The sequence below is a fragment of the Poromitra crassiceps genome (assembly GCF_964638095.1).
Source record: "Poromitra crassiceps genome assembly, chromosome: 12".
NCBI lineage: Eukaryota > Metazoa > Chordata > Actinopteri > Beryciformes > Melamphaidae > Poromitra > Poromitra crassiceps.
The window spans coordinates 46,983,904-47,010,220 of NC_139632.1; the positions used below are offsets into that span (position 1 = coordinate 46,983,904).

General features: G+C 43.1%; 2 protein-coding genes across 2 annotated transcripts in view; both read left to right on the forward strand.

Annotated features, from left to right (window-relative positions):
• The window catches only part of arid3a (AT-rich interactive domain 3A), a gene marked incomplete at its 5' end in the record, with an annotated part of 57,875 nt that extends 51,698 nt beyond the window's left edge, over window positions 1-6,177 (forward strand). The window contains 3 exons of the mRNA XM_083648439.1: window positions 2,070-2,363; window positions 4,365-4,454; window positions 5,193-6,177. Coding sequence (XP_083504565.1) covers window positions 2,070-2,363; window positions 4,365-4,454; window positions 5,193-5,338 — 530 coding nt within the window. The 3' untranslated portion in view covers window positions 5,339-6,177. The remainder of the gene's footprint in view (window positions 1-2,069; window positions 2,364-4,364; window positions 4,455-5,192) is intronic.
• Window positions 6,178-14,547: 8,370 nt separating this feature from the next.
• ctdspl3 (CTD (carboxy-terminal domain, RNA polymerase II, polypeptide A) small phosphatase like 3) lies at window positions 14,548-25,788 on the forward strand. The gene is made up of 11 exons (XM_083646998.1): window positions 14,548-14,777; window positions 16,543-16,678; window positions 16,798-16,935; window positions 18,586-18,709; window positions 18,798-18,912; window positions 19,063-19,149; window positions 20,046-20,108; window positions 20,947-21,026; window positions 23,333-23,459; window positions 23,861-23,956; window positions 25,065-25,788. Exons 1-11 carry the CDS (start codon window positions 14,649-14,651, stop codon window positions 25,128-25,130), a joined length of 1,161 nt encoding a protein of 386 aa, XP_083503124.1. The 5' UTR covers window positions 14,548-14,648; the 3' UTR covers window positions 25,131-25,788.
• The last annotated feature ends 529 nt before the right edge of the window (window positions 25,789-26,317 follow it).

The window sequence follows — 26,317 nt, forward strand, 5'->3', positions numbered from 1 at the left end:
CCAGGTGGTGAGGGTGGGCAACCTCACCTCCTCCCCACTGACCATCAGCATAGGAGCGCCCCAGGGGTGCGTCTCCAGCCCCTTCTGGTATGACCTCTACACCCACGACTGCGTGGCGACTCAAACCTCTAACACCATCGTGAAGTTTGCAGACGACACAGCAGTCGTGGGGCTGATCTCGGGGAGCGACGAGACGGCCTACAGAGAGGAGGTGGGGGCCCTGGAACAATGGTGCCAGGACAACCACCTCTCTCTGAACGTCTCCAAGACCAAGGAGATCATTGTAGACTACAGGAGGGGGGGGGGCGCACACCCCCCAATCACCATCAACGGCACAGTGGTGGAAAGGGTGGACAGCTTCAAGTACCTGGGAGTCAATATCCACCAGGACCTGACATGGGCCGGCCACACCGCCACTGTAGTCAAAAAGGCCCAACAGCGAATACACGGACTCAAGCGCCTGAAGAAATTCGGGCTAAGGAAAGAAATCCTCAGGGACTTCTACAGAGGCACCATTGAAAGCCTGCTGACTGGCTGCTTCACCACCTGGTACGGGAACTGTACCACCATGGACCGCATGGCGCTACGGAGAGTGAGACGCGCGGCACAGCACGTAACAGAATGTGAGTTGCCAGATCTGCATGAACTGTATAAACAGCGGTGCCTCAGGAGGTCCCTGAAGATCATCAAAGACACAAACCATCCCCACAACAGCCTGTTCTCCCTGCTACCCTCAGGGAGAAGATACAGGGTTCCGAAAGCACGCACAAATCGCTTGAGGAACAGTTTCTTCCCGCAGGCCACGAGACTCCTTAACATACACAAATAGTGTAGTAGCCGCACTGTACCGTACTGTAGCTGCTACCACTACGTATGTCTAACGTTTAATTGTATGTTTAATAAGGAATATGCTATTTGCACCTGTATGTCAAATACGCCGAATTTAAAATGCCGAGTTTAATTGTATGTTTAATAAGGAATATGTTATTTGCACCTGTATGTCAAATACGCAGAATTTAAAATGTTTAAGCACGTCTAAAGTATGCACCCGACACGTGCACCTATGTGCAGTGAATATGCCACTGTCTCTGACTTGTCTTATCACTATACTGCCTTATGCTTGTTGTGTCTCTTGTTGTTTTTGCACCCATATGCCCTGTTATATTTGTTATATTTGTACTATTTGCACTATGTTGTAAACGGAGTCCACGGCACAAGAATTTCACACGTGATACTTGTACCATGGAGTGACAATAAAAATCTTGAATCTTGAATCTTGAATCTTGAAAAAATAGTCAACTTTGAAGGTGCGGCTTATACACCGGTGCGGCTTATAGTCCGGAATTTACGGTAGTAGCCTACAACAATTATTCAATTTAACAATAGCTATTTTTAGCCACATTTCGAAGAATTGTATTCTATTCTTTCTTCTTTGCTAGCTGTCATGGCCCCGCGAGGTGCCGGGCCAGATTTGGTCCCCGGGCCTTGAGCTTGGCACATGTGCCCTACAGGGTCTCTACTTCAGAAAACCGATATTAATAATAATCCGTACAAAGCATACAATAAAATGGATTCTCCTCCTACCAACACAAGGGTCATAGGTTCGAGCCCCCGTGTTACCTCTGGCTTGGTCGGATGTCCATACAGGCACAATTGGCCGTGTCTGCGGGTGGGAAGCTGGAATGAGGGTAGGTGTCCTGGTCACTGCACTAGTGCCTCCTCTGGTCGGCCTGTTCGTGGGGGAGGGGACTGGGGGGAATAGCATGATCCTCCCACGTGCTACGTCCTGCCGGTGAAGCACCTCGCTGTCAGGTGAAAAGAAGCGGCTGGCGACTGCACATGTATAGGAGGAAGCCTGCGCTAGTCTACAACTCTCCCCCCAGATCGGCAGAGGGGGGTGGAGCAACGACTGGGACAGCAGGGGGCGAAAACGCTCGGGAAATCTGGAAAAACAAAACAGAATCTTTCAGCTAAGCTCCTTTACTCAGACTTGTTTGTATTTGGATGCATTTGAGTCAAGTTCCTCTTTAACCCGTGCCGTTTCTCTCTCTCTGTGCTGTGTGGACCAGAAGAGGAGGGAGGCCACCACCTCTCCAGCCTGGGTCTGGGTCGCCTGCAGGCGGGGCCCTTGGCGGGCCACTCGGTGGCGGCCGTGCAGGCAGCAGCTGCAGCCCAGGCAGCCATGGCGGCTCAGGTGGCGGCTCTGGAGCAGCTGAGGGAGAAGCTGGAGGCTGGCGAGCCACCAGAGAAGAAGATGGCCCTGCCCGCCGAGGAGCATCACCGCCTGCTGCAGAGAGCGCTGCAGCACAACCTGCTGGCCATGACCGCACAGATACCCATGAACATCCGCATCAACAACCAAGGTACGCGCTCCGTTTTTTCCCTCAGTCGCCCCACAGGGAGAACGTTACAAAGACGACCGCTGTCTGCCTGGTCGCTCTTTCTACTTCACTCAAACTGCAGCGACAGAGGAGCCAAGCTGTTTGATTGACAGGTAATCTGTGGGAAGTGTAGTGCAGGAATACCACAGTGAGGCTGAGCAACAAAGGTGGTTTCAAAAAAAGTTTCATGTTGTCATTTGTCTTACTTTTATGATCAGAGTAGGTGTTTCTCTTTCCAAATGACTGACATTACTTTTATCTTCAGTTTGTCCCGTTTTCTCTGCTCAAACAAAAAGTCTACAGTATATAGGTTCATATTTTGAATTAGCGCTTTCATCATTCTAAAGTCACCAAACAGGAGCAGTTCTGGTGCTACAACCTGAACTAGAACAAAACTTAAAGGATAAGGCCGCTGTTTTTTTTAAATGCATTTCTTACCATCAACAAATTCTATGAAACACACACACACACACACACACACACACACACACACACACACACACACACACACACACACACACACACACACACACACACACACACACACACACGCACACACTTGACCTCCATGCATTATCCTCGAAGGTCCAAACAGAGAGAAGTGGAACCAGAACATGGTGGAAAGTCCACCTGGGTAAACAGATATGTTTTTTCGTGTAACGAGTTGAGTTCTGTGTATTTTTAACACATTGTAAATTTAACACAAGAAATAGAAGGATATCGTCGTCGTTAGACAAAGCCCACGCATCTCGAAAATGACGATTTGTCAGGAGTGAAGTAAATAATTTGATATTGTCCTCGAGGCCCATGTACCTTTGAAGGCCTTACAAGGCGCCATTGTGGTTTGTACATTTGACTGTTTTACCACAGAATTCATGTGAGGTGCATTTCCCCCATTTTCACTCTTTGTCACAGTTAGTATTTGACTCTACATCAAACTGATCACAAACCACAATATGCAACAGAGAGGAAATAACCCATAGTAGCTCTATATGGTGACCTATTTAACGTCTAGAAACTATTGTTTGTGTGTGTGGGGATTCCCCTCAAAGCACAGAGACACTGCTCTTATAGGAGTCTACAGGTTTAGGCTCTTATTGTCTTTCTGATGAAGTGCGCTGCCTCTTTCTCAGTATTGGGAATGCAGGTGATTTCAAGGAAATGTTGAATTAGATGTTGTGCAAATACTTTGTGGCTTCGGTGGATGCAAACGTCAGTGTTGTGTTGCAGGATACATTTAATAATTCCTTCTCTAGGTCTGAGTAACACTTGAGTTTATAACAACATTATTCTGCTGTATGAACCTGTATATTAACGCATGTGGAAGTGTTGTAAGTATGCAATAGTACTGTGTAAGTATTAAGTAATGATGTAGTATACAACAGAAGTAATAATATTTTATAAAATTGGGCAGTAGATTTTGCTTTCAGTGTTGCATCAGTTTCTTTTGTCCATTTGGTTTGTAGGTTTTTTAAAGGAAAAATCGACTTTAACTCTTTTAAAAACACATATTGGTAATGTTCCTTTCATTTCTGACTCCATTCAGTAGTTTGTTGTATTTTTCTTCTTGGTGGATAAACCGGCCAATCGTAGATGAGGTGACGTCACCTCCAGATATTTCCAGCAGCTACAACGGAGATATGAGAAAAATGTTTCCGGATGTATCAATGGGAAATATCAGTTCCTCTATGTTTTGGTTTTATTTGTAGCATTTAAAATGATTTAATTAGTGACAGACCAGGTTGTGTTGTCCATCAGGATGTTCTGATCTGTCCAGGTTGTTTCAGAAGCCTCCTGTGCAGTCGGTGTACAGGTGAGCAAAGTGTTGCTTAGTGTTGGATGAGTTAGGTAACGCAGCTCTGTTTCAGGTGAGCAAAGTGTTGCTTAGTGTTGGATGAGTTAGGTAACGCAGCTCTGTTTCAGGTGAGCAAAGTGTTGCTTAGTGTTGGATGAGTTAGGTAACGCAGCTCTGTTTCCCCGCAGACGGCAGACAGGACTCGGCCCTGAACCTCACCACCAACGGCATGAGCAGCATCAGCATGTCGGTGGAGCTGAACGGAGTGGTGTACACCGGTCAGTACCCCGTCACATGACACAGGACAGGAAGTCGGCCTGATGGCTTTCTCTTTAACTTCCTTTATCCTCTATTTAATCAGGTAGTCTCACTGAGATCAAGAGAGAGCCTAATGTCTCTTCAAATTATGATGAAAATAGAGAAAAATGCATTTCAGTCCAGCACTAAAATGCTTGATGCTTGCAATGCATAAAAAGCCATTGCAACCACCATAGAAAATGTGATATTTTCTAGCATTTTCAACTAACCGTTTCAGTAGAATATAGGAATAAAAAGTATGGATTGCAGACTTATTGTGCTGATGTATATATGTACTGAAAACACCTAAATCTGAAATGTAGAGTATGAACCAGGTGGAAAATATCAATATATCGGAAATAACACTATAATACAAGTAATTTTGAGACATTTTGTTGACATTTACCCTTAAGCAATTCTGCATGATATTGACATCATTCTTTGCATCAGTACATTTTACTGCTGTTAATTTGCACACCGCAATAATGCCGTAATCCATAGTATTTAGCATAATTTTGATTCATATATTTTTTACGTAGCATGGTTTAACACTCAAATTAATTTTCCCCTTTCTTTTTTATACAATTTTCTTAATTGTATTTTATTTTACTTTATTTTATTTTATTCTTTAAAGTTCCATCTTATCTATAAAAAAAAAGTATGGTTGTGTGTGCGTGTGTGTGTGTCCTAACTGTGCTGTCTGTTATTTTCCTGTGCAGGCGTCCTTTTTGCTCAGGCAGCAGCAGGGTCGGCCTCGTCCGCCGCCTCCGGCTCGTCTGGCAGCTCCAAGGCCCCCAGCGGCCGTATGGTCTCCCAGCAGCAACACACACCTACCTCATCCGCCTCCAGCAACCCGCCGTCTTAACAAACCCCTTCCCTTGTATTTTATTTTATTTTTTATTACCACGCTAACTAAAGCCAAAAACCAACCTCATTTTCTACAGTCTATGCCAAAAAAGAAGAAAAAAATAGATACCGTACAGGAAGACAGACCACTTGAAGTATACACTATCTCAGGTTTCCTCTCACCAACTCACCTCTTTTGTTCTTCTTAGCCAAAACGATTTAGTAAAAAATATATCCAACGCAGAGCCAGTATATGATAAGAAAAGATGTATGCACAACCTGTGAATAATTTATTTCTACATAAATGTACAGATGATTGGAGAACAAAAGAGAAGGTAATAACAGGAAGGGTAATGCACTGTTTACACACACACACACACACACACACGCGCGCGCACACACACACACACACACACACACACACACACACACACACACACACACACAGCTACTGACTGACAGAGATGTTTATCCTCTAGGGGAAAGATTTTTTTTTAATTATTTTACAGTATCATTGTTATTATCATTATTGTTATTCTTATTATTTTGTCGTTATCATTATTTTAATCATTAACAATCCTCTCACTGCAGAAATAAATCTATATATTTAGGATTCTATAAGAAAAAGAAAATTATGAATATCTATTTTTAATCAGAAAAGCTTTAAAGGTATATGTTGTTTCTTCAGGGCATATAACAAAGGACCGTTGTGACCTCATTTTGTGTAAAACTGTAATGGACCTCATTCACACGGCGGCCATTTTTTTTACATTTATGGTGGGAAAGTTTACCTGGAAGAGCCACTAAACATTTAGCACTTCACAGAAAAACATATTAGAAACAAATAGATCTCTATAATGTGGAGGGATATAAATTCACATTTTAATATATTTGGCTCATCATAGCTCGCAGCGCTACCAGAGTCTAGGTAGCTAGCTAGTAGTTTACTGCTAACTTCCCAGCAAAATAAAAAAAAGTTGCATTTGTAGTTGAGATTTTTATCTGATTTTAGGATTGTTCAGTCTATCTGAAGTCCTCACTATGTGAAGTAATGTTTTATGCTAATCTTCCGGATGGATTTTCCTGCCGTGTGAATAATGCTGCGTTCGTATATGGTCAGAGGTGGGAAGTCGGAACTGGGAAACGCGTCATCACCGACCTACATGCGTTCAAGCTACAAAGTTGGAAAAATTGTCGGCTAGTTAGCTTTGGCTAGCTAACTCATGGCGTTAATGTAATGGACTTTAAAAGCTACATTAACTTTTAATTGAATGGGTTTAACCAACTACTCTATTGGTATGCTGATTGGTCTGAAAGCATACTAAGTTGAAAATTAAAAATGTGTTTTAAATTTATACAATCTTATAAAATGAATTTAAAAAAATCTCATTGTATGCGATCAATGTTGGTGGCCATGTTGAAATGACGTCAAACGACGAACAGGGTTGAGAAATCACAGCTGAGACTAGGAACTTTTATTTTTCCTAGTTGGAAGTCCAAATTTCCGACGTCCGAGTTCTAATCGAACGCAGCATAAGGTCAACGGTGCAGCTGGCTAAAACAAATGGAAGCCTTGGCTCAGATGTTTTTCCTCGCTGCACCTCAACTGGCAGGACTGGCGAGCCCGAGCAGCGTGCGTCCGGGGCTCGGGTTTCACACAATACACTTTGTAGATTGTCTCTCAGGTGTCCATCAGCTCGCTGTGGAATTATCAATCTGCACAATAATATCCTTTAGTCTTCTTTACCATTCTACAGAGCAATGCCTTTTCTCCTCCCCCCCCAAAAAAAGCTTTTTCTGGTGAAAAGGTGAATCTTATCTATTTTCCACCGCTTCCTGACCTGACCTGAGCGATGGTCTTCAGGTCGGACTCTCTTGCTGACCTGACCTGAGCGATGGTCTTCAGGTCGGACTCTCTTGCTGACCTGACCTGAGCGATGGTCTTCAGGTCGGACTCTCTTGCATGCCTGTATTTGTAGATAAACCCTTTCCAGGATCAGGGAGGAAGCAGGAAAACGGTGATCTCTTATCAGAAACGAATAGGAGTCGTGTGTCCACTAAAATCAGATAAAGACTCAGACGGACAATCAAGTGTCGGAGGAAGCTATCCGTGCTTCAGAAGAAAAGAGAAAAAAAAACGTATCTTGAAAGTTTCTTTCGGCTCATATCCGATGTCTTTTGTATTATACCTTACAATGAAGCTTTTATTTTTCCGTTGCCAGGGAGCTTATGTTTTTTCCGTTCCAGCTTTGTGTTTTGCATGACTTCGTGCTTCTTCTGATCCAAGTGCTTGGTATCCTGCGCTGCGACGAGCGGGCCGCCTCGTCTATCAAGGATATCACACAGAATGTCTTGTGATCCTCTGGCTGTTTTTTAAATGTTGCTTGATCGGGGGCGGGGCTTTTGATATTGTGGGTTCAGGGGGCGATCCATACCTGCAGCTGAGTGCTTGCTTGTGTCTTAGTGTTTGTACGCACACTCACCGCAGTGAGATTCTGTTTGTTTTTTTTGTTTTTTTTATCTGCCTCTGTGCAGACACCGTGTCACCCACCAGTGAGTAGTTAGTTGGGTGTCTGCATTCTGAACTACATCAATCAGTCAGCTTTTTGAACTCTAACCTGTGTTTCCACACTGTGACTGTTGGCTGTTAAAGATTGTTACTCGTTCCCCTCGCCTACACAAAGCTGCCCTATTCCTACACAAGTGAGGAAGTATATCAGGCTTTGTCAGTAGGTTCTGTTCTGAGGCCTTATCGTAACGTGAAGGTGACGAGAGCGAACAGTACCTCCGTCTGATCTTTTCTGTTCGTCTGTTTTTACTGTTCTGGACAGATATGTGCCGTTCACTCTGTTCTCTCCAGGGTGGAAATCACCACCGGACTAATGCTGTAAATCTACGCTTTCTATTTGAGCAGTTTGGCAGCTAAAGCTAACCAGCCATCATTTTTCGAGATCTCGTCTATGCTCGATTTGATTTGCTTTGATTTATGGATATAGAAGACAACAAAATCCAATCCAAGGGATGACATGTAAAATGACATCACCGATGACATCACAATTGCTCAAGTGACATCACTGACACCACTTAGCCAATTTTAACTAAAAGAAAGAAGAAGGGCACTTGCGCAATTTTGACACGTATGATTTCAAGACTCACAAACCCCATGTGAGTATTGATCAGGTTTGCAGTGCAGATTTGCTGCGGAGCAAATTAATGCAAAAGGTACAGCGAACATGTAGATCAGACCGCTGTGGAGCAGGCAGTGCCTTCCATTGGTATTTATACCTTCATCCAGAGCATCGCTGCACACATTCTTATCTGTGGCCTCGGTGGGATTTGAACCTTAACCCTTTACATCCTGAGCCAAACATCTAAAATGTCGGTGCATCTCTCCTTATTTGCATTTTGGGCTCGTCTTACATTTGACTCTCTCCATGTAATCTGATGCGACTGTAGACGATACAAACGATGAATTGAATGAATTTATTAGTCAGGTTTGATTGGCACACAGACAGAGAGAGAGAGAGAGAGACCAGAGAGCCTTCCATCTCTCTCTCTCTCTCCCTCCCTCTCTCCATCTCTCTCTCTCTCTCCCTCCATGAGTAACAGATGCCACCGGCAGATCCAGTTAGGGGAAGTGGGCTGACAATCAAATAGAGACATGCTGTGGCTGAAAGGATTGGTTGGGGGGTAGGAAGGAGTGTTATAGGAAAGAAAATTCAATCAATCCCGATCCAAAGGGTCGGCGCTGCGCTTTTAGATTGACCTTGTGACCTTTTGGCCCCTGAGGCAACATTCAAGCACCTGCCCACTTCAGCGGATCCATGTTTATCGCATATCCATTGACCGCGCTCCTCTGAGGTATTTGCATCTGAACAGCGGAGGTACTGCAGCTCTCTGTCACACACACAAATAGGATGTACGCAGGCAGCGGCATCCTCCGTGTCTTTAACTGCGTAGTAGCGACAATCAGGGGAAAGTTACCACAACACTGTATACCTCCGAATACTCGCAGATCCCTTCAAGCACCACCCCCTCTCTCCTCTCTCACTCTACCTCGAGGCCTAAACGCTTTGGCAGATTCATTCACAGCCACGCCACGACCAGGCAGCAGAAAAGCCTTGTGGTGATTATGATATATATATGATATATAGGCTGGTCCCCATAGAGTTTGTTCTGGGTGTGAAGGAGGTCGTAATGACCGCAGACAATCGGATAGCAGCCACGATGTGATGCAGCCACGATGTGATTCACAGCGGTTAAATGATAATCACTTGTTTAGATGAGTATTTGGCAGGTTTGCCTCGATGCTGAGGGAAACCAGAGAGGAGCTGAGCTGTGACTCCCGATGTGTTCATGGCTCCCCCTGGTGGAGCGTTTTTGTTACAACGCACAATCACACAGAGCTTTGTTCTGTTTTTGTCTGAACTAGGTAGTAGGGTTCGACCGATATGGACGCCGATATTTTTAGACTGAAGTTGATGATATTTTATGGCGAGATTCTTAAATTTTTTACCATTTTCATGACAAAAAAATTCACTTATTCGCCCTTTTCCCCAGAGTTTTCTTCTGGGACACTAAAACTCCACTGAAAGCCAGTGTTCTGTATCTGTGTTCAGGACAAACCTCTATCACATCAGAGGTGGAAAACATGACCGGTTGATATCTGATATTTAATAAAAAAAAGCCTAAAATCGGCCCGGTGTATCGGCGAACGAGTATATCGGTCAAACCCGAGAACCTGGTGTGAACCCCAAGGCCAGTTTGGGACGTTTCTGATCGATGGAAGCATGGATCGGTGTATTTCTCTGGACTGTGTAACTGTATCGACAGGCCTACAGTGACACGTGAACACAATGATGAGAAAGTAACAAGATGCCTTCTGCTGTGACAATTGTTGTATGAATTAACCTGTATGAAGATTTATGAATTAAATAGAATATTTCTGAAATGGCTTTTCAGGGCTGTGGATTATATCATGTTTATATTATTATATTTCCGTTTTGTTTTAGTTTTGTTTTCTTTCTTTTGCTTTTTTTTATATGCTGTAGTGAGCCCAGCACACAGATATTATTACATTTAGAGCCGATTTATTAATATATAGCGATAATACTACTAATGATAATAATGATGATGATGGTTTTGGGAAGCTCATGATGGGCGGAGCAAGCTTCACGTCTTCATGGAAAGTTGGAAAAGTCGGAACTGAAACGAGGCTCTGTCTCTTCGTCTCGGACTTCTCAGGAAAATCTACCTCTACCTCCAGTTTGCCGCATTTTCCCAGCAGGGCTCCAGTTACAGTTCAGCTCACAAACCACCTTCACTTTACTGTCATATTGTGTTGGCCGCTGACGATTCTTGACAGGGATTCTTATTTTATTTTTTATTTTTTTTTACCAGAAAGGTGAGCCCGGAGTTCAATACAATACATTACTTTGCAATATTATATCTATTTTCTCACCTTATCTCCAGCCAGAGTCATAGAGAGGCTGTCTTTCTCTTCTCTCCCTAGCTCTCTCTATCCCTATCACTCTCTCTCTCATATCTCTCAAACTCCAATCCTTTCTCACTCTCTTACTCCAACCCCCTCTGTTTCTCTATCACTCTATAATACTCTCTCTCTCTCTCTCTCTCTCTCCCCCTGTCTTCTCTCATGTAGCACTTCTGCAGTTCAGTTGGTTATTGCAGCACCGACAACAGTGAACCTCTGGCTCCACATTACTACTAGTACTACTACTCTGGATATACAGGCACAAAGCCTTTCAGTCTGTTCTATAAATGTGTGCTTATTCCTCTCTTTTTTTTCCTATTATGTTTTTATTTTAATGAATGGGATTTGAATGTTTCCCAGTAACCATGGAAACAGTGCAGTGGAGGTGGGCTGTGTTGTGCCTCTTCAGTGACCAGTTTTTAGCACCCAGACCACACATTAACCACCCGTGAGATCTGTTTCTACTACATTAAACTTTTTTTTGAGGGGCGAAGAGCTATTCTTGCCTATTTACTCAATATGTGTTTGTGTGAATACTTTTATTTTGAATCTGAAATAAAATATCATCTTTCTTAAATGTCATCAGAGCTTTGAGCGTGATTATTTTATTTTTTACAGATGGCTGCTAATGAAGTAAACTGGTTGCACGCACTCCACACACACCACCTAATGTGAAATGTGTTAATTGTGCAATAACTGTCAACGTTTTGCTTATGTAGATTGGTAGATGACTGCGATAAATTTAAATAGTACAATCCAGTGTGGCTTAGCCTACATAATATACTGTAGTGTGCATAGATATAATACTTTACGTGAAACTTATTGTAAATAGCAGTTCATTTGTTTAACCCATTGATACCTGATCTGATGCAGCATTTGCGTGTATATCATGGACTGTATATAGTGTATATCCCTCATTTGTGTGTGTATCCTTTTAAGACCGCGAACCGCGTCTTAAAGGAATACACACACAAATGCTGCATCAGGTATCAATGGGTTAAATGTACCACTGTCAATTCACTGTCCTTGTTTGTCTTAGCCTGTGCATACCTTTTGTGTGTCGAGCAGTGTTAGGCAAGTTACTGAAAATTGGTAATTAGTTAGTTACTTCTATCAAAAAGTAATTTAATTACTTTAACGTTACTAGTTACTTCAAAGTAATTAGTTACTACAGAAAGTAACTTCTGTTATTTCGAAGGGGGGGTCACTGGAGGGATTTGGGGCGCTCTGAATTAAAAAGCTGTGACCCTTCTCTGACCAAAATATATTTTAACTTGAACCTCCACAAGTCATCAGGCCCGTAGCTACCATTGAGGACACCGAGGTCATGACCTCGGTATTTTCCACACCAATTATTATTATTATTATTTTTTTTTTAATAGCCCCGGTCCCCAGATCTATTAATCTGTCATTGATGTTTTAATGCGACAGTTGATCAGAAATGCAACAATTTGCTTCCTCTCTGTGTGCTATAGAAGGAAGAGAGATAACTCACAACATTCAGATTTTGCATTGAGGCTAGATTGGGGCTAGACTTTGGGGACAGTTCTATTGAAGTGAATGGGTAAGTAACTCCCCTGTAAGTGATGTTTGTGTAGATGGGCCATTGTATTTAATTGAGCAGTATTCTGCCATGTGACCTGTATGCAGAATATAAATTATATTATATGGGGAGACATTTATTTTTTGTATCATTTTAAAGCAACAGCACAGTAAAGAGGATATTCATCTAACATGATGTATGTAGTTATTTATAAATCTAGCCTCTTCATTTTGCTCTCAAAGTGCACCAGATTGAAGCATTTTACTTTAAAATGGACAAAATGTTCTATCCGGGGGGGCATAGCCCCCCCTGGGCCCCCCACGCCATGCTAAAATGACCTCGGTATTTCTCAAACCCTGGCTACGGGCCTCCAACTCATTGGAAAAATATGATGACACTCCCCGACAAAATGTTATATATGACGGAAGTGGAAGTCTTGACACCTGCTCTACTCTGAAACCCTGAAATATACGCCTATTTCACATCCCACCCAAATCAGCCACTTTGTGTCTAAAATGCAGGAACACGGGTGCAAGCAAGACATTAGAGTGCTGGGACTGGACCAGCTGTGCTTGCACTCTTAATTGTTTTGCTTGCACGCACGTTACTGCATTTTAGACACAAAATGGCTGATTTGGGTGAGATGTGAAATAGGCTAATTGTCTGTCTGTCCCAGAGTCATATTAGACAGACTGATAGACACTGGGTGCCCAGATGGGGGTGCAGGTTACCTGGCTCTCTGGGTGTTGGACAGCACTGGAGTGGATCAGGGCAGCATGCTGGACAGCAGACCTGGCTGGGACGCCCACACTCTGCAGCAGGCAGCAAGCAGGCTTCATGGCACAACCATCACCTGACCTACAGACAACAGACCATCACACTGACCTACAGACAGACAACAGATCCATCACCTGACCGACAGACAACAACAACAGACCATCATACTGACCTAGAGACAAACAACAGACCATCACACTGACCTACAAACAACAGACCATCACACTGACTGACATACAAACAACAGACCATCACACTGACTTACCAACAACAGACCATCACACTGACCTACAGACAGACAACAGACATCACACTGACCTACAGACAAACAACAGACCATCACACTGAACTACAGAGAAACAACAGACCATCACACTGATCTACAAACAAACAACAGACCATGACACTGACCTACAGACAGACAACAGACCATCACACTGACCTACAGACAACAGACCATCACACTGACCTACAAACAACAGACCATCACACTGACCTACAAACAACAGACAGACCAACACACTGACCTACAAACAACAGACAGAGAACAGACCATCACACTGACTGACCTACAAACAACAGACCATCACACTGACTGACCTACAAACAGACAACAGACATCACACTGACCTACAGACGAACAACAGACCATCACACTGACCTACAGACCAATTAATGCCTACTTAACTATTCGTGAATCCTGTATGTATTGTATTGGACTGCACTTGTAATGTTGTGAATTTGTCTTTTAGATATCTTCTTTTTATCTCTGAATATTATGATTATAATATGATTCAGAAACTAGGTCATGTTTCTTTCGGTCTTCAACACGTGCAACGTGACTCGGGTCTCACGTTGATACTGAAGCACCGCCCCCAAAATAAACCAACCTATCGTATCATCGTATCGCTCTCCGGCACATTCCACACATTCACTAGTCTGGGCACCTTCCACCCCGCTTTTTGTCATGGGGCGTAAACCACGGAACCAGAATGAACACCGGAAGGCAGTGCGCCAAAAAACATCTGTGTTGCTGTCAGCTTGATGTCTCTTCCCTCGATTAATTGTCTGATGCAAAGCTTCTGTATTGGCTTAAAAGATGTGAGATTGTGAATCCGCAATGTTTCTAAAAGAACTTCGGTACGTCCATCTTTTGTTTTGTTGTTTGCCGTTCTGATACTTGGGTCAAATTGTCAAGTTAACGTGAAAGTTGACGAGCTAGAAACGCTGCCATCCGGTCTAGGGCGGGCTCTAGGCCGGAACCAGTAGGGTGACAAAATCAATTGTGGGCGGGAGCCAGGCTCTTTCTCGCCGAGAAGAGCCTGGTGACGCGAGGTTACACATTCACCGAGAAGAGCCTGGTGACGCGAGGTCACACATTCACAGACCCAACAACGATCGGGGCGGAGCTACTAAATCCAATCGTGTAACGTTACCTCAGTTCAGTTCAGTTCAACTGTTTTTGGTTAGAGTTAGATATTTTATGTCCATACGTTTAAAATAGTTACAGAAGACAAAATGAAACTTAGAAATCGAAAAACGATTAGAACTTGTTCGTTAACGCCGAAGAAGAACAGCCAGCGACCAAGCAGAGCGACGACGAGGACAACGCGGATTTCTCAGGCTGAAAGTCCGCTTCAAACCAAGGTACTGCTACGGTCCATCTAAATGGGTTTCATACACACAAAAACGTTCCTCTGTGTGGCCCTGACTACGGCAACTATTGCTAGTAAACGTCTGCCTAGCTTTCGGCACCAATAGTTTAAATATGTCTGTGGTCTGATTTGTTCAAATCGAATTATTCTGATGCTAGCTAAGCTAAGCTAACGCGTCCACATTGCTTCCACAACAAAACAATACACAGGCGCTGGACGCACTCTGGCTTTTTCCTGTTTTATCCTGTGAAGTAACGTTAACTGAACTCCAAATAAGTTATCCAGCGATGATCCAAACTGTTATTATGACAATGTTATGGTGGCAGAAATGGCTCAAGTAACATCTGCTCTGTTCTGAAAAACTGCTACAAAATTCAAAATACACAATGAAGGGCGGACGTTTTCTGGATCGCTGCACTGCATACTTACACTAAGTATCAGTAATCAGTTTGTAATCTGATTACTCAATATTGCTATTATAATGAATCTTGAATCTATCGTTATATGCCGAATTTACCAGAAGACTCGAAAGTGTCATTTACGTTGTGTGGGTAACTATGTAACGTTAGGCTACATGTGGCGATACTCAAATTGTGCATTTGTTTTCTGGGGAGTTTGGCTCTCCTGGAGAGAATGGAAAGCAGCTATATTTAAGAAAAGCATTAAGTTAACCCCCTGACAGACATGCTTCTTATAACTTGCATGCGTTTAACTGTAGTTACTGTGGTGTATAAGGGATTTGTTGGATTATGGAGGCGAGTATATATGGACTTGAGATGGGTTTACCCTCCTACAGCCCTGCATAGGTTTAGTGTCGGTCTGCTCCGCCCCTGCTGCAACATGACGTGCTGTCTGACATAGAATTAAACATCCCAGTGAGGAAGGGTCCAAAAGTAGGTCACCAGGCCACATGCATGCAAGCTGTTTCTCCTTACTTGTTTTACCATAGCAATTTTGTTTATTGTACAGAACAGAATAGACACTTTATTTCTCACATGTGGAAATGTGCCTTTGGTCATTGTGGTACAGTTGAAAACAGACAAGGTACAATAAATGGCCTTATAGAATCCCAAGACCACAAGGCCCAGTGACAACACTGTCACAACACCCTCGACCCCAAGGTTGGGAACCACTGCAACTAGGCTTTAGCAACATTATGCACTAATTACCTTTTTAAGTGCCCCCAATTTTTTTTTATGCCCCCAGTTTTTTCTACACTGACAACACAACAGAGCTCCCACTGCACCTTCCAGCTCAAAACAATGACAAAATATGCAATTCCTGGTAGTGAAATGGTAGAGGTCCATGTGGTCAAGCCCATGTTGGATAAAAGACCTCTTCAACACAATATTTGTGGTTCTGGGCATTCAGTGTCTTAGTCAACCACACATCCAGGACAATGACATTGTGTCTTTTCATAATTTTGACACCAGAGTTGAAAGCGAGCTCAAACATGGTCTGAATTAAACCACTGCAGGGATACATTACGGACATCAGCTCCTCTCTCAAGCCAAACACACCAGCACAGACAGGTCAAACACCAGAACAGACAGGTCAAACACCAGCACAGACAGGTCAAGTGGCCACTGCAGGCGGGCTTCCAGAGGTCATTATGACCAGAGTCTGCTTTTATGAACCGATCACAGTTTGACTCTTTAAAGCTGAATATGGAGCAGAGACACTGAGGACGGCCTTCTGGCGAACGGCCACTGCAGGGTTTTGTTAGTCTATAATGGCAGCTTTGTTTTTCTGTGCAGGATGAAGAGCTGTTGGTCGTCGACTCCCCTCTCCCAGACGACGATGTTCCCCAGGCGAGGCGGCCTCTGGCCCGGGGCCTGGCCCACGGTCGGGCCAGGAAGAGAACCAGATTCGCTGTCGCCAACGGAGAGACGGGTAACCGTGTGACAAAGAGCCTCACCATAGGCCGTTTTGAGCAAGTTACTGGAAAATGTAATCAATCACTCTGATTACTGTTGAAAAAGGTAATCGTGTGGTTTTTATCCGTTTTCTAGATTTAGCCTTCAAGACCCCCATAAAGCCCGCCAAGCGCCAGCAGGTGTTGGCGGAGATGGACGTGGCGTCCCCCCGTAACTCCACGGCCAGAAACATCTACACTCCCATCGTACGCTTCCTCACGCCCTGCAAAGAGAGTGAGTACAGAGATGCGTCCTGTGCTTCCCTGTTGAGTTCTGTTCATGAGCTGCATCTTCACGATCCATCCACACAGGACCCGGCATCATGCAGGTTCTGAGAAAGGCTTCAGTCGTATACAATTCATGGCCTTAAAAGGTCTTTAATAGAGTTTCATTGAGCTTTTGAGGGGAAATGTCATCAGTAGTAAATAATACTCGAGTTTAAATATCGATAGTTCAACAAAATGTGATCAGTGCACAAAGGAAGGAAAGAAACCTTTTCATCCATCGGCAGCAGTGACGGTTTATAAAGCCACCGGCTGACTCGTTTCTGCTTTTTCCAGCTGAGAAACATTGTCTCTCGTTGTGAATTTGAAATGATGATGGCATGATGCTTCTGATTCATCCAAGCTAAATTACTGTCATTCTCTTTTTGCTTGCCTAAACAAATCGGCTTTAGGGAGACTACAGTACAGTAGTTCAAATCAAAATGTCTCAGCAAGTCTTCTGTGCAGATCCTGCCAACTGATTTGTCTTTGTGTTTTTCTAATGCGTGTCATCTTTTATTGTTTTTATTTTATTGTTGGCGCTCGCTCTTGAACAGCGCTGTGTAGTGAAACTTAGCTGACTACTTGACCAGCCACTCTGACAGACATCCAGTCATCCTCTTGGTGGTCGGTTTCTATTCTTTAAGCCAAAGTGTCTGCTGTCTGGTGGAGTCGACGTAACTTTCCAGCCACAGCATTAATGTGCCAGTATCTCCATCCCTGTGTGCACCTAATGGAAGAATCATTCTGAGCAGTTGAGTGTAAACGGCTCCGCAGCCTCAGGCTTTCGTGTGGTGAGATGACATTTGTTGTTGTCATTATTGGCGAAAGGCAAAAGGACTCGATGTGTCCTGTTGGAGTTCAACGCCTCGATGCAGAATGAGGCAGTGCAATGCTGTTGGAATTCTGAAAGACATTCTCCTCTTCTTCTCCTCCTCTCCTCTCTCTCCTCTCCTCCTCTCCTCTTCATCTCCTCTCAACTGTTCAATGAACAGTTGAGATAGCCCGAAACCAAACCTGGTTGACTGAACAATGGAGATAATGACTGTCTAATGACCTCATTCAATTGAGAATGACGACATTGATATGCACCCCGCCCCGCCCCAGTACACTCCCATGTCAGGTGACAATGCTATGATGAAAAAATACAGGCAAAACATGATTTACTTTGCCTAAGAAATTATTTGACTCCCATTTTGTTTACTTTGATTTCATGAAACGCTTTCTGGCCACAACGGCGACCATTCTCCAAGCTTCACTTTAAGGCGTTTTATTCCTGTAGTGTTTCACATAGATGTTGTACCATAGATGTTGTAGGGACCTGGGATGTTGTAGGGACCTGAGATGTTGTAGGGACCTGAGATGTTGTAGGGACCTGAGATGTTGTAGGGACCTGTAGTGTTTCACATAGATGTTGTAGGGACCTTTGTAGGGACCTGGGAAGCTTTGAATGGCTGGAATCAACTTCTACATTTTGCACTGAATCGAATCAGTAGGAAAACAACAAAGCGTGGGAATCTGATTGGCTGTTGACAGCCAACAACGTTAAAAATGAACTTGTTGCTGATCCTGCTGCTGACAGTGTGAAGGTGCTGATGGAGGGTCTGGTTCCTCTGTGCAGATGTGAGGAGCTCAGGCCGGAAGGACGTGCTGATGAGTCCGGAGCAGTGTGTGTTTGGCTTCAGCTCCATGGACCTGCTGGGGCTGCCGGGCGGAGACGATGACCACGAAGACGTCTTCAGCCCGTAAGTCTGCCTGTATGTCTCAGGGTCTCTGACCTGTCACTCTGGATCCCTTTGTTCTTTACTGTAACAGTGTTATCTTGTTTTACAGCTTCAGCTTCATCAAGAACATCCCGTCGCTCTCCTCCCAGCAGGCCAAACCCAGTCCCAGAGACATTCCCCCCAAAACCAGGAGCACGCCCGAGGCCACCATGGTGTTGGACCTGGTGAGTTCAGTCCTGCTGCTTCAGATACTCGATTAGTCAAAATGGGTACTGACTATTTAGTTTAGAATGGATCACTTACAGCAAGTGCTACAGTTATTACTATCTTGGTTTTCTACTAGAAGGTGACTCTCTCTGTCTCTGTGCCTGCAGGACGAAACCCTGATGTTCAGCTCGCTGAACGTGATCGAAGAGGCGGAGTACACCTTCAACACCACCTTCCAGCACCATCAGTACAAGGTGAGGCTGTGGAAAATCAACAGTGTGCCTCTCTGATGTTTCCTCCTATCACAAGTTCACAACCGACACGAACGAGACAAACGCTCGCAGGAAAGTGAGGAGAAAGCAGTTGATCCTCAGCTGCCCCCTTTTTCTCCACTCATTGTCCTCTGTAGTGAAACAAACTGGAGATATAGTGAATCACTGACCTCTGGCGGGCCCTAAAGATTGCTTCTGCGATACAGGTGTTTTTTCTTTGTGTGCGTGTGTGTGGTTTTTACTCTACTTGTTTCCACCCAGTTTTAACAATGAAAGCTGGTTGAGCGAACAGGAGAGCAAGTTTCACTTTCCAGATCACCAACATAAGAAAGCAATAGCAATGGGTGTCTGAGTCAAAATAAGGCTATCCGCGGGGTCTTGAAAAGTATTAAAAGTTGACAAATCAATTTAGGGAAAGTTAAGGCCCTTAAAAAGTATTAAAACATCTTAATCACCATCGATTTTGTAGCTCTTGTGCTGATTGTGTTAAATGGGCATACGGTATCGTCTCATATCAATCACAGACCCCTGAATTGAATCGAAATCATATTGTGGCAGACTTTGTGATATCAGCAAATATTGTATCGTTGTCCAAAGAATCTAATATATAATATTGTTTCGTGAACTTGTGATTTACACCCCTATCACTGATGTGACGAAAGTGCCGTTCAGGTCTTAGAATACATTGAAAAGGTCTTAAAAGGCATTGAATTTAACTTCAGGATTCCTGCATATACCCGGAAGATAGATGTAGTAAAATATTTGTGCTAGGTGAAGAAGTAGGAACTAAGGAGAAAATGTAGAATATATATATATATATATGAATTCATTCATTCATTACATTACTTCATTTATTGACTCCCTCGTCTTCTCATCAGGTATACATGGTCCTGCGGCCACATGTGAAGGAGTTCCTGCAGTCCATGGCAAAGATCTACGAGGTAAGTTTCATGCCCGAGAAAACACAAATATATATAAAATGAAGCTGCCTTATTCCTGTGACTACAGTAGAGTTTTCTTTAGACAAGCAAGTGCTTTCTGTCTGTAAGTTTTCAGTGACAATATTCATCACTTTATATATATATATATATATATACCGTAAATTCCGCACTATAAGCCGCACCGGACTATAAGCCGCACCCGCAAAATTGACTGTTTGTTACATATATAAGCCGCACCGGACTATAATATTTAATGTTTTAATGTTTTTATTTTTTTTTTATTTTTTTTTTTTTATTTTTTTATTGTGTTTTAATGTTTAATTACCATAAGGGTTCGTGCACAGAGGGGATTGTCGGGAAAGAGATGGCTGTTTGAGGAAGCTCCCATTTATTAACATTTCAACAAAACAACATAACACAACACCACCTGTGTTTTTTTTTACAGTGCACACAGTGTCCGCGGTGTGGTGAAAAGAGGGCAAGAGAGGAAATTAAAACAGAAGTGGATTTATAGTTAGAAATAGTGCTAAAGAAGAGAGAATTCCGTTTTTTTTTGTTTTTTTTCTGAAAAAATCCATAGATAAGCCGCACCGTTATATAAGCCGCAGGGGCCAAAAAAGGCCAAAAAACGGGGAAAAAGCCGCGGCTTATAGTCCGGAATTTACGGTATATATATATATATACAGTATATATATATATATATACACACACACACAAACGGTAAATGTATCTCTCTGCGGCTTATCGTCTTTATATGTGTAAATAAACTGTGGTAAAGCATGTTAGCGCTCTGCTCTGGGTGGATTGGTTTCAGCTTTTGTTGGTGTTTGTGTTCCAGATGTTTGTTTACACGACGGCCAAGAAGCACTACGCAGAGAAGATCCTGGACATCCTGGATCCCCGCCGGAAGCTGTTTCGGTGCGTCTTCCCCACATCTGCGTACACCCGTGTTTCATCAAAGCTCTCCACAACAGAGCTTCGAAGGGGACACTTTGAAACACTTCGAAGGGGAACTACTAGCCGATTGGAACGCAGCCAGATACTCTCACACTCGGTCGGGTTTATTAGTTACACCTGTGTTTCATCAAAGTTTTCCACAACACACTTGCACTCCGTCGGGTTTATTAGTTACAGCGAACCCTTCTGCACCCGTGACTTCCCGTTAGTCGACATGCTTCCCGCTATTTTCCTGCAATCTGCCGCGTCAGCGTCTGCGATTTATCCAGACTGAATTACAGTGACTGACTACGTTTAAACACACACAAAATATTCCGGTTTTTGCCCTTACTCCAAAAAAAAAGACTACGCTGTTTACATGCTAATGAAAATGAATATTCCACTAATATTCCCGTTTACATGCAGCTGTCCGTACTCCGATTACTGTAACCTAAAATGTCCGCATGACGTCCCCAAAGTCCCTCCTCCTTTCATGCGTTCAACCACCTTCTTGAAAAGGTCAGTGTTGGGATATTTGCGCACATCCAAAAACCTGTTGATATCCAAGTCTTTCATAATGGGTGAAAGTGTTTCTCTTTCCGACCAGAAATGTGGGCTTCTCTTTCGGGGATGCATCTCTGGCTAGTTGGTTTGTTTACAAAGCACATACTGTAGCACACAGTAAACATACTGTAGCACACAGTAAACATACTGTAGCACACAGTGAACATACTGTAGCACACAGTAAACATACTGTAGCACACAGTAAACATACTGTAGCACACAGTAAACATACTGTAGCACACAGTAAACATACTGTAGCACACAGTAAACAGACAAGAGGCCGGGTGTGACATACTGTAGCACACAGTAAACATACTGTAGCACACAGTAAACAGGCAAGAGGCCGGGTGTGACATACTGTAGCACACAGTAAACATACTGTAGCACACAGTAAACATACTGTAGCACACAGTAAACAGGCAAGAGGCCGGGTGTGACATACTGTAGCACACAGTAAACATACTGTAGCACACAGTAAACATACTGTAGCACACAGTAAACAGGCAAGAGGCCGGGTGTGACATACTGTAGCACACAGTAAACATACTGTAGCACACAGTAAACATACTGTAGCACACAGTGAACATACTGTAGCACACAGTAAACATACTGTAGCACACAGTAAACATACTGTAGCACACAGTAAACATACTGTAGCACACAGTAAACAGACAAGAGGCCGGGTGTGACATACTGTAGCACACAGTAAACAGGCAAGAGGCCGGGTGTGACATACTGTAGCACACAGTAAACATACTGTAGCACACAGTAAACAGACAAGAGGCCGGGTGTGACATACTGTAGCACACAGTAAACATACTGTAGCACACAGTAAACAGGCAAGAGGCCGGGTGTGACATACTGTAGCACACAGTAAACATACTGTAGCACACAGTAAACATACTGTAGCACACAGTAAACAGGCAAGAGGCCGGGTGTGACATACTGTAGCACACAGTAAACATACTGTAGCACACAGTAAACATACTGTAGCACACAGTAAACAGGCAAGAGGCCGGGTGTGACATACTGTAGCACACAGTAAACATACTGTAGCACACAGTAAACATACTGTAGCACACAGTAAACATACTGTAGCACACAGTAAACAGACAAGAGGCCGGGTGTGACATACTGTAGCACACAGTAAACAGGCAAGAGGCCGGGTGTGACATACTGTAGCACACAGTAAACATACTGTAGCACACAGTAAACATACTGTAGCACACAGTAAACATACTGTAGCACACAGTAAACATACTGTAGCACACAGTAAACAGGCAAGAGGCCAGGTGTGTCGCAAACTGCCGTAAAACTCCCGATTGAGACGCATGTTCCCCAATATGCTTGTTGTACACATGTCCAAAGAATGCTCCTAAAACCCAAATAATATCGGCATATTATCGGTCTTAAAAAATGCTACATTCTGAATAAAGCCTAATTCAGAATATCCAAACGGAATATGCTCACTCGTATCAAATTCAGAATATTGTCATTTTGGTTTGGTTTGGTTTATTTGAAAGTTAAAAAGAAAAAACAAGTACAAATAGTCCCGTCCTTCCTACAGACAGGAAAGAACCACAGTATGCCATTCCATAACTAACGGGAATAATACTGGAAAATATTAGTGCGTATGCGTGTAAACATTCTTAATGAGTTGAGCGGTAGAATTAGCTTGAAGCGTTCAGCATGTTGTCTGACTTGTTGTTTGTGTCTTTATGAAGGCATCGACTGTACCAGGAGGACTGCTCCTGCGTGTTGGGACATTATGTGAAGGACCTGGGCATTCTGGGCAGAGACCCGGCCAAGACGGTGGTCCTGGACAACGCCCCCCACACCTACCCATACCATGTAAGCACCCACACCCACCTACTCTCCCATTTATAAGAAGTTAACACAATTAGAGAATGTATAAGAATGACTGGTTTGATGGGATTCTGAACTAAATCATATCTGACAATAAAAAATATTCTCAGATTTGGGTCCGAGAGACAAAATCTCATCAAATGGAATCAAATTAGTTTCAACCAGGTATTTAAATGTCAGTTATCTGTCTATCACAATTGTAGCACAGTTTTCAGCTCGAAAAAATGGTTTAGATATTTCACGTTAAGAAGATCAATTCCAAACATGAAGACTACAATTGTGTTTTTGAAAGAGACTTTTGGGGTTGGTGTACTAATGTAACTCCCTCTTATCTCACCTCAGTACAGTTTGTATGAATTGAGGGTGATTTATATTTTGTTTTGTAGCTGATGAACACGATGCCCATCAAGAGCTGGTCTGGAGCTCAGGAGGACAGAGAGCTGCAGAGGCTCATCCCCTACCTGGAGAAACTGTCTTCTGCTGTGAGTCACTGCTATCACATTACACCACCTTTATTACCCGCGTGTTTCATTTGTGGAGGGTTTTTTCCCCCTTCAAATTATTATTGTTAGTATTATTATTATTATTATTTTTATTTTATTTTTTCTTCTGGGTGGAGGCCCATTCCCACCATGAATAAAATAAGTTTTTTGAATTCTGAGAAATAGTCACGGGCGAAATTGGTCTGTGATCGGCGAGCTGCGCAATCGCTGGACAGACGACCTGTCAATCACGTCCCAGGCTTTTTTTTTTTAATCGTCTATTTTAGTCTAAACGGGTGAGTTAGATAGAACTCCGCCCCCCCATACAGTTTGCATAACACTTTACTATAGAGACCAAAACTGTTTTTTGTACCAGGCTGTATACATGTTTATTTCTGCTGTAAAGTCAGGCACTTTAACATCAGGTAAATGGGGAATGACTCCCTTTTGGAGCCAGCCTCAAGTGGCCATTCGAGGAACTGCAGTTTTTGGTACTTCCGCATTGGCCTCAATTTTCAGAACCTGGACTTGCTCCCGACGAGCAGTTGGCGCCTCGCATGAGTGCAGACGGCGTGGGTGTGTGCTGTGAGCGTGGACGGGTGAATGTAGTCGTTACTGTAAAGCACTGTGAGCGCTCGTCAGTCAGACTACTGTAAAGCACTGTGAGCGCTCGTCAGTCAGACTACTGTAAAGCACTGTGAGCGGTCGTCAGTCAGACTGCCAAAAAGCGTTATATAAATCCAGTTCATTTACCATTTGACATGTGAGGGTGTCATCTTGGGCTTTGGGGAAAAGAGTGGTCGACATTTTTCACCATTTTTTGACATATTATTATAGACCAAACGACTAATTGATTAGTCGAGAAAATAATCAACAGATTAATCGTAATGAAAATAATCTGTAGTTGCAGCCCTAGTCCTGTTCTTTAAACGTCTGGTCAGCTGCTGAAACTGATTATTTACCTTGATTATACCTTCATACGCCACATGATATCAGTCTATGGAATACAACTCCTTGTGATTATTCTGGTGTGTGTGTGTGTGTGTGTGTGTGTGTGTGTGTGTGTGTGTGTGTGTGTGTGTGTGTTCTCTCATATGTGTGTCTTTAGGAGGATTTCCGGGAGCCACTGAAGAGGAGGAAGGATCATTTCCACCGGCTGCTGACTGAAGACTGACACCGCTCCCCGCTTCGGTTGCTTGTTTCTCTCATGAGATCTGGCAACCCTGCTCCTCTCCCTCGGGACTCTCAGATCCAGACTGAATCCTTTGTGCTTTGGCTGAAAGCAGAATCCAGATCCAGCTTGAACTTGTATCGTCTTGAAGTCCAGTAGAAAGCCCCAGCACATCCTCTGTCTCCCCGAATGACTGGAAAAGCTGAGTGGTGTGGCTGGAGATTCCTCATCCCTCTACTCCTCACACGTCACACCTCTTTCTGCAGAGCAATAACAGTGTATAGTATACAAGACAAAACTTGAAATATGTGTTTATAGTCATGACTTAAATTTTATTGATTTGCTGTTCTTTTTTTTCAAATAAAACGATCTTGTAAATATTATGTTGTAAATCAATCATTCTTTTTCAGGCAGACTGACTATTTTCTTTTGGCAGATATACATATTACATACTGTCTATAATGCATTTCAATACTATCTAATATTAAAATTGGTCTTTGTCTATTAGTCTTTATATATATTTTGCATCCAGTCTGCCCCACAGTGAGAGCAGTGAGAAGGATCAAAACAGTCTCCTCTGTCTTTATCGCACTGCTTTCTTAAAATGAAAGTCAAATTATTCCAGTTTCACAGGACCATCAGAACCTCCTCAACCCCTCCATCCAGGAACCCAGTTTGTCTCATTAAAGTGCTAATCCATAAGTTTCTAGTTGGGTGTTTTTATTTTATTTAGTCTTTGTTGCTGACAGCTAAGACTGAACACGATGCTTTGTCGGAAAGTGTTGAAAGTATACTTCTTAAGTTACTTGTATGATTCTTAATGTTTAATTGCAATGCATGCTTGTGGTGAAACCACAGGAGATTACAATAACATCACTACTATAAAGTCGTTATTGATACCATAAATGATATGAGATTGGCTGTACATTACATCAGGTCACTAATAAACACTATACAGAAATATAGTAGGCTAATACCAGGGAATTATATCCAAAGTAGCTACAGTAGATCAATTCAGCCTACACTGATTGTCAATTTGTCACAGATACACTCTAAATATTATAGGCCTATTATAGATTTTTCATCGGGTTAACATCTTCCAGTGGCTTTATAGATAAGGTGGGAGGCGATGTGATTGTCAATATCGAATTTCAATGCAAATTGAAGGTCTGCTAAATGAGCCCCAGCCC